Consider the following 11592-nt stretch of genomic DNA (forward strand, 5'->3'; position numbering starts at 1 on the left):
TCTAGAAAAGGTCGGACACGGGATTCATCAAAGACTTCAAGGATATGTTGGATGACATGAAGAAACCCAGATTTCTGATTCCTGGATAATGTCGAAATAGTATCAACAGTGAAATACTTCAGGAAATTCGAGTTATGGAAATAGTCCATAGAACTTTCGCCAGAACTCCAAAACGAGTCCATTGTTTCCTCTGATATGATGTTCAAAGGCTTTATCAACAAGGCAAAGAACAGGGCAAGTTCATTAACATCCAGCTGAGATGTAAAGCAAAGAACTGCCTGCCGGTGACGGATACTTGTATGCTGACAAGAAAAACAACGATAACTTGTTGGGACCCAAATGAAAACTGTATTGCATAGTGAAGTAAACTAAAAGTATTTAATATGTACCTTCCGTGAAGCCGAACTTTTCAATGTTCTAACTTTTGGCATAAGGATGCGAATTACAATAGAAAAAATTTGTGATCTGTGAGGTTCTACGATGTCTTCAGACAAGTTCCAGGTTGTGAGTTCTTCTCTCAATTCTTTAGGTTTGATCAAATTCAACAAATGCTGGCGGTGTGGGAGTAAGAAGTCATTCGACAACAGAAGGCACTCTAGAACATTAGTTTGTATTTCAGCATCATTNCTGACCAACATTCGACTAGTATCTACTGTGGGAGCAGTCTCTTCGACTGAGCGTAATAACTGAAGAACCTGATATTTTTAAAAGAAAAGTTTAAGAAAGTAGTGATAACAGGATAGTTCAGAGAGGCAACAGTTGTATAGTCATCATGCTAGTAAGAAATCTGCTTGAGGTAAGAATACAGAACAAAGGATATCTACTCACATTCCCTTTAGGAAGAGANGTCAGAATAACAGTGAAATATCGAATTGAGTAGTCTTGCCAACCTATTCTGAAGAACGTCGTTTACAAATTGACTAAAACAAAACGACCTAGTATTCTTCATTAACTTCAGCAAAGTCAACCATTGTATAAGAATCCTCTTCCAGTCCTCTCCTTTACAAACTTGGCGATTATATGATCCGACACTACAAGGTAGAGAAAAAAATTATGAAGACAGTTGAATAATATTATGCTTAAAAACATATAGAGACATGATTACCTCAAAGCATTTTCGCTGTTATATCCCAGAAATTTCAACAACAAAGGGAGAATTTCAGAAGCGCGAGACTGAGCAACANAGACCTGTCATCATGAGCTAATGCTGGCCTACGAATTAATATAGGAATCAGCTTATTGTCACAGAGTTCATGAAAAGAAGAAATAACAGAATAATCACCAAAACAGACAAACTCACCCGTGGATATAATCCAAAAAATCGGCCACGGGAGACAACACTTGTACACAAGACTTATAATCTTTAGCAAAAGACAAAGCTTCCTCTAGACCACTGTGGTNTAAGATAGAGATGGGTTTACGGATATATATTTCGTTCTAACATATTAAACAGGAGACAAAAAAAATGGGGAATTAATATTTCATTATGTGAGTGGATGAAATAGATATTTTACTTAAATTGTGAGAGCCTACCCGTATGCCTCTCTGANTGAAAAACGTCGCTTATATAAGATGTTATGGTAAAATCCAGAAAATAAAATCACATTCAAGGGCAACTCAATTTCCAGTGAACAAACAGCTCAATGAAAGAAATATCACGGAGAAGACACTGCAAAACAGGATATGAGAATTATTTAGGATTTTGTATAGTGGCAGACCCCGCCCATGAATCTTCATGTGTTCGATCAACAGATGACACTATCCAAGCACATAATTTGAGTGGCGTCTTTAGGAAAAAAAAAAGCAGCATAGAACAAAAATATAGTAACATGCAAAAAAGAGTGAATCATGCAGTAAAACTTACCATCCGACACTCCCAAATGCTGTCTGAGAGTCTTCTTAAAGCAAATCAGTAATGATGAATCCACTCTAAAATAAGGATAACAGTTGACAACTCCCCAAATGATAGCCAACTTGGCCTCGTCAATTTGAACTAATCCAGTATTCTCGATATTCTGTTGAATCTCTTTTAAATTCTTTTCCAAGAACGAATGAATTCTCTCATATTTACCCTCAAATATTTGATTTATGATGTTCACCCCGTCATGACTTGTTTGTTGACTCTCACACAGTGTTAGTAACAGAGGAATAACTTCCTCAGGAGACTCCCAAATCATGTTGTTAATTGCACTGCAAAATGGAATTTAGCTGCTAAGACACAGAGATAGAATAATCAATGAGGAACTAATTTAAAAAAACTATGATATGAGTCTTGCCTTAATATATTATTTGTAAAGGCTTTCACAACTGAATGATCCTTCAGTAGGAACTCCCTCAAAAAAGTCAGCAAACTGAAAATAAACATGATCAATGTCAAGAAAAGAAAAAAAAGAAAAGTATATAACAGAGAGATAGTAGACAATACCTTGAACTTTTCAAGGCAAAAATCGGAGCCCATTGCGAAGCAACAATTGGCATTTCATTGACTCTGTTGATTGTGCATAATATCAATTGTAGAACTTCATCGAGGACAGCAGATAAATTATCACCTTCTACAAGGGTCCCAGAGGAAGCAACAAACGTTGACACAATGCGGCTCACGATTCCAATCAGTGACGAGCTATCTGTTACACCGAGACAGTAACTTAAGTCAGCAAGACATGAAAAGGTATGTTGGCATGCGTAGCCAAAAGAGAATGCAACAAAACGAGAGGTTGAGAGACAGAAACAAATCAGCAATTGAATAACTGAAAAGGTATGTTGGCATGCGTAGCCAAAAGAGAGTGCAACAGAACGAGAGGTTGAGAGAGAGAAACAAATCAGCAATTGAATAACTCACCATGTACCTTGCGACCTTTCTCAATCCTAACAACTGCAGTAAGCACATTCAATAGTCGGCTTAGATGAACTGACTTTTTGTTTGAAATTGATTTGTTTATATTCTTATACAAGTACTCCCACATGACAATTGATTTTTCTGCTTCCAAATCCTCGCATATTCTCTGCAAAACCAAACTCACAACTTCCACGACTGTACCAGGGCCTGCAACGTGATACAAGATTAAACCAGAATAAGAAGGAAATAAGATTCTAAATCGTGAAAACCAGGTTCAGGGTATCTATTCACGTTTTTTAAATAAATGATTAACAGCCTCAACAAAGTAAAGAATTTATCCCTTCAGCAAGAAAAATGAAACAATTATCAAAGATTCGCAACATTTAACAAAAATTCCCACCTCCCACCAATATATTGGCATCACTATCACTATTTATAAAGAAGTTGTTAAGCATTGGTTCTAAACTACTCATCACACAGTAGACAAAACGTATTCAACCATCAATTCGTAAATTCATCACAGAAGACATTCATATAAATGGATACGCAAAAATAAGAAAACTCTGTGATTACTTCTCATTCTCTGAATTTGAGCCTTTTCCACTAAGAACTAAAATCTAGGTGAAGATAAATCAACCCCAGTAGCTCCTACGCAAAATAGGCTTCTAAATGAAATACTCTTAACATCTCTTTGAAAAGAGAACTTGCCTTTAGGAAAATTATCACAAAGAGATAATGTTGAATCTTTCAGCAAGAACCTCAAAACTCTCCCAGCTTTTGAATGGAGTCCTCCACAGGTACCCCGCATAGCATAATAGAGTAATCCAACTCCTCCAACGTTGTTGGGTTGATGTGCAACTTCAGAAAGGATCATGCTGATCCCTGTAATATTTAGGAGAGAAGAATCAGTTGGAGTGTTAATCAAGTATATTGTCCCTAACGTAGACATTGAAAAACATACGACAAGAATTTATCACCTTTTTCAAGTTGCTCATCCGATGCATTCCTCAACAGAAATGACATGGACTCTGACATAAATTCACTGATATAGTCTTTGGGGTGATACCTCAATTCCAACGTATCCCTTCAGCATAGCAAATTAAATTATAATTAGATTTAACATCATTAACAGCATGTGAAAGCCATGTATCGTCTTTCAAGGATGCTAAAAACAATTTATCAATTTTAATGGCAGTCTCCCTTGATCCAGTAAGTAAAAGAAAGACCATGTGCAATCATCAGAACCATCCGAATAAACAGACATTTTAGATTAGATTGAAATTCTTTACTTAATTTACCTGAGAATGCCTTCGATGTCGCATACGAGATACTTCCGCAGGGACTCTATTATGGAAGACCATGATGAGAATATCTGCATGAAAAAAGGACGAAATTTCAGGATAAAAAAAAAAATAGGTATAGTCCTGAGTGTAAATATGCTGTAGAACACCAGCAACCTGCTCAATAATCTCCGGCTCTTTATGGGCACCATTTTTTAGGAGAATCAGTAACGAGTTCACAATTCGTGGCAAGAAGCTAACCAAGAAATATACATAAGAAATTGGTAAGAAAATTTAATCACATAGACAAGATTTTATCAACGAAGAATGTAAAATAATCTGTCAAAACGAAATTACTTCCTAAAGGTCTAGCACAGTTATATAATGGGAGACGACGGTAATAAAATTCGAGTTAGCAACTCTTTCTGGTCATTGTATGCAAGGAAAAGAAGGTAGAATTTGTGTAAACATGTTGTAAGCTATTCATAGTCCAGAGTTTCACGACATTAAGGAGTACTTTTTAGGCATCGTAAAGCAATTCATCAGCTTTTCAAAAGCATTTATTTCAAAGTAAGACTTATTAAGGATTACTATGTTTTCAAAGTATACTACTAGCACAATAAAGAGAGAATACTCACGGAAGAAAATCCCTCAAAAGATCTCTTGATAGAGCAGCAATCAACCTGCGAAAAAAAATATATATATATATATATACTTTTGTGCCGAAGAAGATTACAAAAGTGCATGCTCTCAAGAATTTAAAAAAAAAAGTGAAGAAATTTAGCAACCATTATCTTAGCTCCTCTGACAACATTATCCGTTATCAAAGATGTCAGAACAAAATATATATATCCTTGGAAATAGAACATGATTTCAAAGTGCTGTGGTTAACTACACTGCCTGACAGTGAAGATTTGGTGGCATACAGATAAAAATGACAACTAAAGTGACAAGTCTATATAAGTGAAAAATATATTCCACTGGCAGATGGTTCCATGCTAAAAGAGTGAGCAGAAATCAGCAAACCTGAGAATGGGTTCAAGAGATAATCTTGCTTTCATTTGTAATCGAGAGACAAGTTTCGAGAAGATGTTTTCTTTTTCCAAAATAACCAACTCCAAATTCTGGACTAGTGGTAACATTTCTTCATAAAACAAGATGAAGTCTTCTGCAGTATTTAGTTCCTGCATTCAACCAGTCAAATGAACCAAATCATATGCATTGCAGCTTCTGCGTCAGACATCAACAATATATTCAGAGATAATGCAACTCTATATAGTATCATGTGAACAATATACCGCAACTAAGGAGAAAACAGAGTACCAACATTCTTTTCAATGCAACTCTATATAGTATCATGTGAACAATAAAAGCCGTGAGGTGTGAACTTCAAGATCACTAAGATTGCCATTACTTTTCATGTTTCAAGCACCGCATCTTCTAGCCGGAATAAAGCAAAATTAAAACTAAGCACGGGTTACTAAAAGACTACAATGATCTACATAACCTTAGGACACAACAGTCCAAGACCAGAAGAAAAATATTGAAACTTTAAAAAAGAGGTCCAAGGCAACAAAATCAAACATACCCTCCATTCTACGAGGCAATCCCTGAAAAAAGTGGATCCTTCAGAAGGCTCAGCCTTCACCTTATTTAAGGTCCTAAACTCGGTGCTGGTGATGTCAATTTCATTGATTCTCTCGGGTAAATTCTTGAACTGCATCCAGAAGCAATAAAGCACAAACAGCCATATTAGAGAGCACAACGGAAACAGATAATTGAGCTTACTTATGCGGACATGAATAACAACACCCCAAAAAACGAACACTTACCACAAATTTCTTACGCCCCCCGGAAGTGTTGAGCGACTTTACCGCTCGAGCATCAGCTGAAGTCGCCATGGTTAATCAGAGAGTGTGCAAAGCTCTGCGTTTCCTAAACATCAAAATCTCCAAAACAGTAAATTTCGAATCCAAAACAATTGAGTACGGAATCAAACAAGGTAAAAGCTTGTAGGAGCAATTACTAATAATCAACTCTAATTACTCAATTGCTGCAGTTTGAGAATCAACACAAGCCTTAAGTAATCAGACAACAAAAGTAAAAGCTTACGTTTGGAAACGAAATCACAGAGAAGGGTACGAGAAGCAAAGGTTGGTTCTTAAGAAAACAAAAAAAATCGAAAAGGCTCTTGAGCTTGAGCTTTGGAGGAATTTGAGAACGCGGCGGAGGAAGAGAAAGGGTTTAAGCTTCGTTTTTTGTTCTCTACCAAAGAGGCGGTTGGGTTTAACGAGCCGGTTAGGTTTATTCTGGTTTATCGATCCAAATTTTTTCGGGTTTTTGTCTATGTATGGTTTTCCATAACCGAGGCGGTGCTGATGGTAACGAAATAAATAAAAATGAGCCGCCCGTCCGAGGCCTTTATAACTGACTGATTGGGCCTAAACCGGCTTCAATCTTAACATTCGTAACGTTAACTCATTTACAACTTCTTCTTTTGAAATAGCCTCTCCAGTAATGTTGTATTCATGTTGCTCTAGTAGAATTTTTGATGTAGAATTTAGGTGATTCATTTTACACTGAAGAACATGAGATATGATTATTTATATATGTATTTGACTAAATTTTGTAAGAACAAAGACTTTAGTCAAAGATTTATTATATACAATATGAGGTTAATTTAATTTTTTGCCCTATGCCAACTTCCGATGTTTATAAATTCTAGATGTAATTTACTGAGATGTGATGGGATGTGATTACTTAGGTGTAAGTGTGACATATGATTATATTTAAGTGCATGAAACTGAGATCGTAAAGAGCCAATGTTTTAAATTGAACAAAACCATAATTTTGAGGATATTCCCCAAATTTTTAATCGTTTTGTCAGGCTTTGAATTTACAATTGTTGTGCACCACATGCTTTTATTTTCTTTCCTTCCTATTGTAAACGTATTGTGTTTTCTAAATTCTATGAAAGCAATACAAAAAAAAAGTATAATATAATTTAGAATAATAACATATTAGTATGCGAGATGGGACCAATGATTTATTAAACATATTCGTTACATTTTTCTGTATGAGCGAAATTTCGATTCTCATTCATAAAATAACTTATTTTACAACTTTTAGTTGATTATTTTTTTATACATTATCATTATTTTATTTTTATTTTTAGTCAAACATTATAGTAATTATTAAGCACAAACAAAAATAATTATTGCATTAATTTACGTACATGCATCCTCTTAGGGGTATACTAGCATATCATACTAACACATGAGATGATAGATCTCTCTCTGTGTTGTGTAGTCCATCAATGCTTACCAACATTTGCAATTAATAAATGGGAAGTGTATTAAAGCCGATCTCTACCTCTTATGAGTTTGTGCAAAACTCAGAATGTCCCATGTGCTTAATCATGCATTTTGCATAATAATATTATTTATCTACTTAGCCTTGTCAATTAAATCTTTATGAAAAAATACTTCTTACATAGCACTATAGCAGTGATTAATATGTAACGAAAGATAACAAGAAGGTTAACTAACAAATATTTTTAAAATTGTTATATTTGTACTTATAAGTTGTCATTTTAAAAAAAAGTAAAAAAAACTTAGTTGATTATGACATGATGATGATGATTATGTTCTGTCATATTCTCGTTTAAGAGGATCATCAGTTTCCCAAAAGTTAAGCAGATTGGTGAAAACAACAATTTCATGGTAGCATATATTGCTTTGAAAACAAAAACAAAAAGTATATATCTGTAAAGGAGTGATCTTTTGTGGATACTTATTCTTAAACACGAATATCGTCTAAGCCGCGGGATAGCATGTTTCTAGTCTTGGGGACAAATTGTAAACAGTAATATATCAAGAGAACAGTATCATGAAGCACAGAGCATCATTGATGAATCTACCCATATGAATAGGATTATATTGTTTATGCATTTATAATGCCTGTCTAAATATTTTATTTTAGTTGTCACTGAAAAAAAAATAAAGTGTTGCCTCAATGTAGACTATTGTACTTTTGGACTAATTACGAATTTATATATAGAGGTAGTTACTGAAACCTTTTCTTGACTCCGATTGATAAATGAAAAAGACAAAAATTTAGAGAGATTTGTAGTTGGCAAAATTTGATTCCAAAATAAATCCAAAAAAAAAAAAGGAAATTTTCAGCATTTATGAAAACCAAGATGTTAACCAATTATAATGTACACGGCAAAATTCTTATGAAGCTGCTTTATATAAAAACCTAAATTTTCAAAATGGTTTAAGAAACACATTCTTTAGAAAGAAAAAAAATGATAATAATGAAAAAGACATAAATAATGTGAGTGAAGTTAGTTCAACCAAATGATAAACTAATTATTTTGATTCGTTTCAGCTTTCCATTCGACTACGATATTATTCATATAACACTTTTCTAGACTTGTAATAGTTACTACAAAATTCTGAAAATTGTATGATAAAAAATAATAATAAAATGAAAGAAATCGTGATTTCTCAATGATGGGTATTTTTTTGGTAATAGAAAAGAAGAAATGAAAAAGAACACCAAAGAATTTGCAAGGACAATAATGGTTACCATATAAATAATAATTTGCTAAACGTATTTAAACATATCAAACCATAACCATCCCTCTTTTTAAAAACACCATAAAGCCTTTAAACCTCTAAACATTGCAACAAACATCCATTTCATTCTCTCACTACTCCAAAAGAAAAAAGCCATGAACTCCTCCTCTCTTCTAACTCCTTCATCTTCTTCTTCTCCTCATCTTCAATCTCCCGCAACATTCGACCACGATGACTTCCTCCACCACATCTTCTCCTCAACTCCTTGGCCCTCTTCCGTCCTCGATGAAGCTCCTCCGCCTACACCCGATTGTACCGCCGTCCTTGGATTTCACCACCACGACATCGATTCAAGAAACCAGATCACTATGATTCCTTTGTCTCATAACCATCCTAACGACGCTCTCTTCAATGGCTTCTCCACCAGATCTCTCCCTTTCCACCTCCCTCAGGTATGGTTCCGTTGTTTCATTTCTTTCTCATTTCCAAATGCTATAGGAGAGAAAATATTAATTACATCTAAGTACGTATTAATTAAAAATGTTATTTGCAATACTTTTCTCTTAGGGATCGGGAGGTCAAACACAATCGCAGTCGCAGGCCACGGCGTCAACCACCACCGGTGGTACTACGGCGCCGACTCAGACTAAGCCTAAAGTTCGAGCTAGGAGAGGTCAAGCCACTGATCCACACAGTATCGCCGAACGGGTTCGATTTTTTTTTTTTTTTTTTATTTTTCTTTTCCTCATTATTCGCTTTCAGTTACCGAGAAAAACGTATACAGTTTGTATTTATTTTTTACTCAAATGTACTTATTTTTTTAAAAGGTGATTAATATTGAAATAATTTGAAATTTATGGGACAGTTACGNTTTTTTTTTTTTTTTTTACTTTTCCTCATTATTCGCTTTCAGTTACCGAGAAAAACGTATACAGTTTGTATTTATTTTTTACTCAAATGTACTTATTTTTTTAAAAGGTGATTAATATTGAAATAATTTGAAATTTATGGGACAGTTACGAAGAGAGAGAATAGCGGAGAGAATGAAATCTCTTCAAGAACTTGTGCCTAATGGCAACAAGGTAAATAATTTAAATTATCGTCATTAATCTAAATTTCGATCATCCATCTGTATAGTTGGTAAGATTGATTAAAGGAGTAGATGACTCGAATCCAGTTTGTATTTGCGTTTCTTTAGTATGATAATGATACCAAATTGAATAATGTGTTTAATCATATGGAATTGCACTGATGTGTTTTAGTCTTGGAGTTCATAATTTGGACCACAAAATTAAGTAGTACTAGTTTAGTAGGTTATCTAGAGCTTTGGACTTTTATACTATCAAATGATTAAAACACTGATTAGCTAATTAATTATAATATTATAATAATAGTAATAACCAGATGTAGGATTACTAACATGGTGTTTTTTTTTAATTGTAATAATTAACAGACAGACAAAGCATCAATGCTCGATGAGATTATCGATTATGTCAAGTTCTTACAGCTCCAAGTCAAGGTGAATCTTTTTAACATTTTAAAATTTTTAGTATTTTCTTATAATAATGGAAGCTTCTTTACCTTTGAGTTTGACATTAGAATATGAAAATCAAATATGGGCTTCTGCAACTAAAATTCCTTATGCTCCCTCATCCTTTTATCTTGTAATTAAATATTTTTTATCTTTGGGGATTGTGAAAATTTATAATCACCTCAGTATATTAACAGTTCAGTTAAACATACCGGCAAACTTATTTACTCTCTTTAAATTTGAAAATTATGTATTCAGGTACTGAGCATGAGTAGACTGGGAGGTGCTGCTTCTGTTTCTTCTCAAATTTCTGAGGTAATTTTATTAATATTTTTCAAAGTTCACATTTTAATTATAACATATTCAAAAGTCATCATTATAAAAAAGGGGATAACGTCATCTATACCAACATAGAATGAATTCACTGCTTAATTTATGGAAAAAGGTTTTAGTTAGGGAAGAAGACAAATCAAAAGTAGTTTTTGTTTTTTTTGGTTTCGACTTTCTAACACAATTAAAAAGTATTCCAAAAAGAGTAAAAAAAAAACAAAACTGCAAATTAAAAGGAAAAAAGAAGGGCATCGCACGCGTGCTGACTTTTTCTCCAACAACAAAATACCAAAACCTTCAAATTTCGACATCATAGCATTAGGGTTTTGCTTTTCTTTGTTTTCTTTTAATTTTTAATTTTCGAGATTAAAATTTTTCAGGATGCTGGTGGATCCCACGAAAACACCTCATCCTCCGGCGAGAATCAGACGGCGAAGATGACGGAGCACCAAGTGGCAAAGCTAATGGAAGAGGACATGGGATCGGCCATGCAATATCTACAAGGGAAAGGTCTTTGCCTAATGCCCATCTCTTTAGCCACCACAATCTCCACCGCCACGTGTCCATCTCGTAACCCTTTCGTTAAAGATACCGGCGTTCCTTTGTCTCCTAACCTATCCACTACAACAATTGCTAACGGTAGTGGTTCGTCGTTGGTCACCGTTAAAGACGCTCCTACCGTTTCCAAGCCGTGATAACGGCGGTTTTTTAAATTATTTTCCTTTTTTTGGGTGGAAAGAAAAAAAAACACAGAAGACAAAGACAAGTGGGATTAAAGGCGGTATTGGTCCAAAGTCTAGAAAAGAAATAACGTTGCGTTTTATACGACACCGTATTTCGCTTTCTGTCTTTTTTTGCCTACTCAAACCACCCAAACACTCATGTTTTCGCTTGGTGTTTTTTTTTCTTCTTTTTTTTTGGTATTAATCTAATATCCGCAAAGTTTTTATCGGTTTATAAAGTTGCATCCTTTAATTTTCTGTGGTTATATTATCTATCACATAACCAGTCCGCTCTAACAAATATGATTTT

General features: G+C 34.4%; 3 protein-coding genes across 4 annotated transcripts in view; 1 reads left to right on the top strand and 2 right to left on the bottom strand.

Moving 5' to 3' along the window:
- The window catches only part of LOC104727651 (U3 small nucleolar RNA-associated protein 20-like), a 4533-nt gene extending 3914 nt beyond the window's left edge, over window positions 1-619 (bottom strand). The window contains exon 1 of the mRNA XM_010446739.2: window positions 390-619. Within this exon, the coding sequence (XP_010445041.1) occupies window positions 390-431 (42 nt within the window). The 5' untranslated portion in view covers window positions 432-619. The remainder of the gene's footprint in view (window positions 1-389) is intronic.
- On the bottom strand, window positions 1582-6389 carry LOC104721737. Its single transcript, XM_010439795.2, has 14 exons — window positions 6229-6389; window positions 5949-6051; window positions 5705-5833; window positions 5143-5300; window positions 4755-4799; window positions 4294-4372; window positions 4135-4208; window positions 3814-3920; window positions 3545-3718; window positions 2840-3043; window positions 2426-2624; window positions 2277-2351; window positions 1865-2190; window positions 1582-1758 (listed from the first exon to the last, which is right to left on the bottom strand). Exons 2-14 carry the CDS (start codon window positions 6015-6017, stop codon window positions 1691-1693), a joined length of 1707 nt encoding a protein of 568 aa, XP_010438097.1. The 5' UTR covers window positions 6018-6051; window positions 6229-6389; the 3' UTR covers window positions 1582-1690.
- LOC104721738 (transcription factor bHLH69) overlaps window positions 8699-11592 on the top strand; it is a 9506-nt gene continuing 6612 nt past the window's right edge. Inside the window, exons 1-6 of one of the 2 annotated variants that reach the window (XM_010439798.2) lie at window positions 8699-9151; window positions 9267-9407; window positions 9716-9781; window positions 10153-10218; window positions 10489-10545; window positions 10941-11070. In XM_010439798.2, coding sequence (XP_010438100.1) covers window positions 8855-9151; window positions 9267-9407; window positions 9716-9781; window positions 10153-10218; window positions 10489-10545; window positions 10941-11070 — 757 coding nt within the window. In that variant the 5' untranslated portion in view covers window positions 8699-8854. Of the gene's footprint in view, window positions 9152-9266; window positions 9408-9715; window positions 9782-10152; window positions 10219-10488; window positions 10546-10940; window positions 11538-11592 lie in introns of those variants that run through there. The other variant, XM_010439797.2, reaches the window with a different exon arrangement.

This window comes from Camelina sativa, chromosome 11, assembly GCF_000633955.1.
Source record: "Camelina sativa cultivar DH55 chromosome 11, Cs, whole genome shotgun sequence".
NCBI lineage: Eukaryota > Viridiplantae > Streptophyta > Magnoliopsida > Brassicales > Brassicaceae > Camelina > Camelina sativa.

Excerpts from the sequence above, each read along its gene's own strand:
- LOC104721737 (XM_010439795.2), bottom strand. The coding sequence starts at position 6,017 with ATGGCGACTTCAGCTGATGCTCGAGCGGTAAAGTCGCTCAACACTTCC. Across the intron at positions 4,800-5,142 it reads TCTCTTGAACCCATTCTCAG|GTTGATTGCTGCTCTATCAA; the intron begins GTTTGCTGATTT and ends TTTTTTTCGCAG. Across the intron at positions 3,719-3,813 it reads GGATGAGCAACTTGAAAAAG|GGATCAGCATGATCCTTTCT; the intron begins GTGATAAATTCT and ends TAAATATTACAG.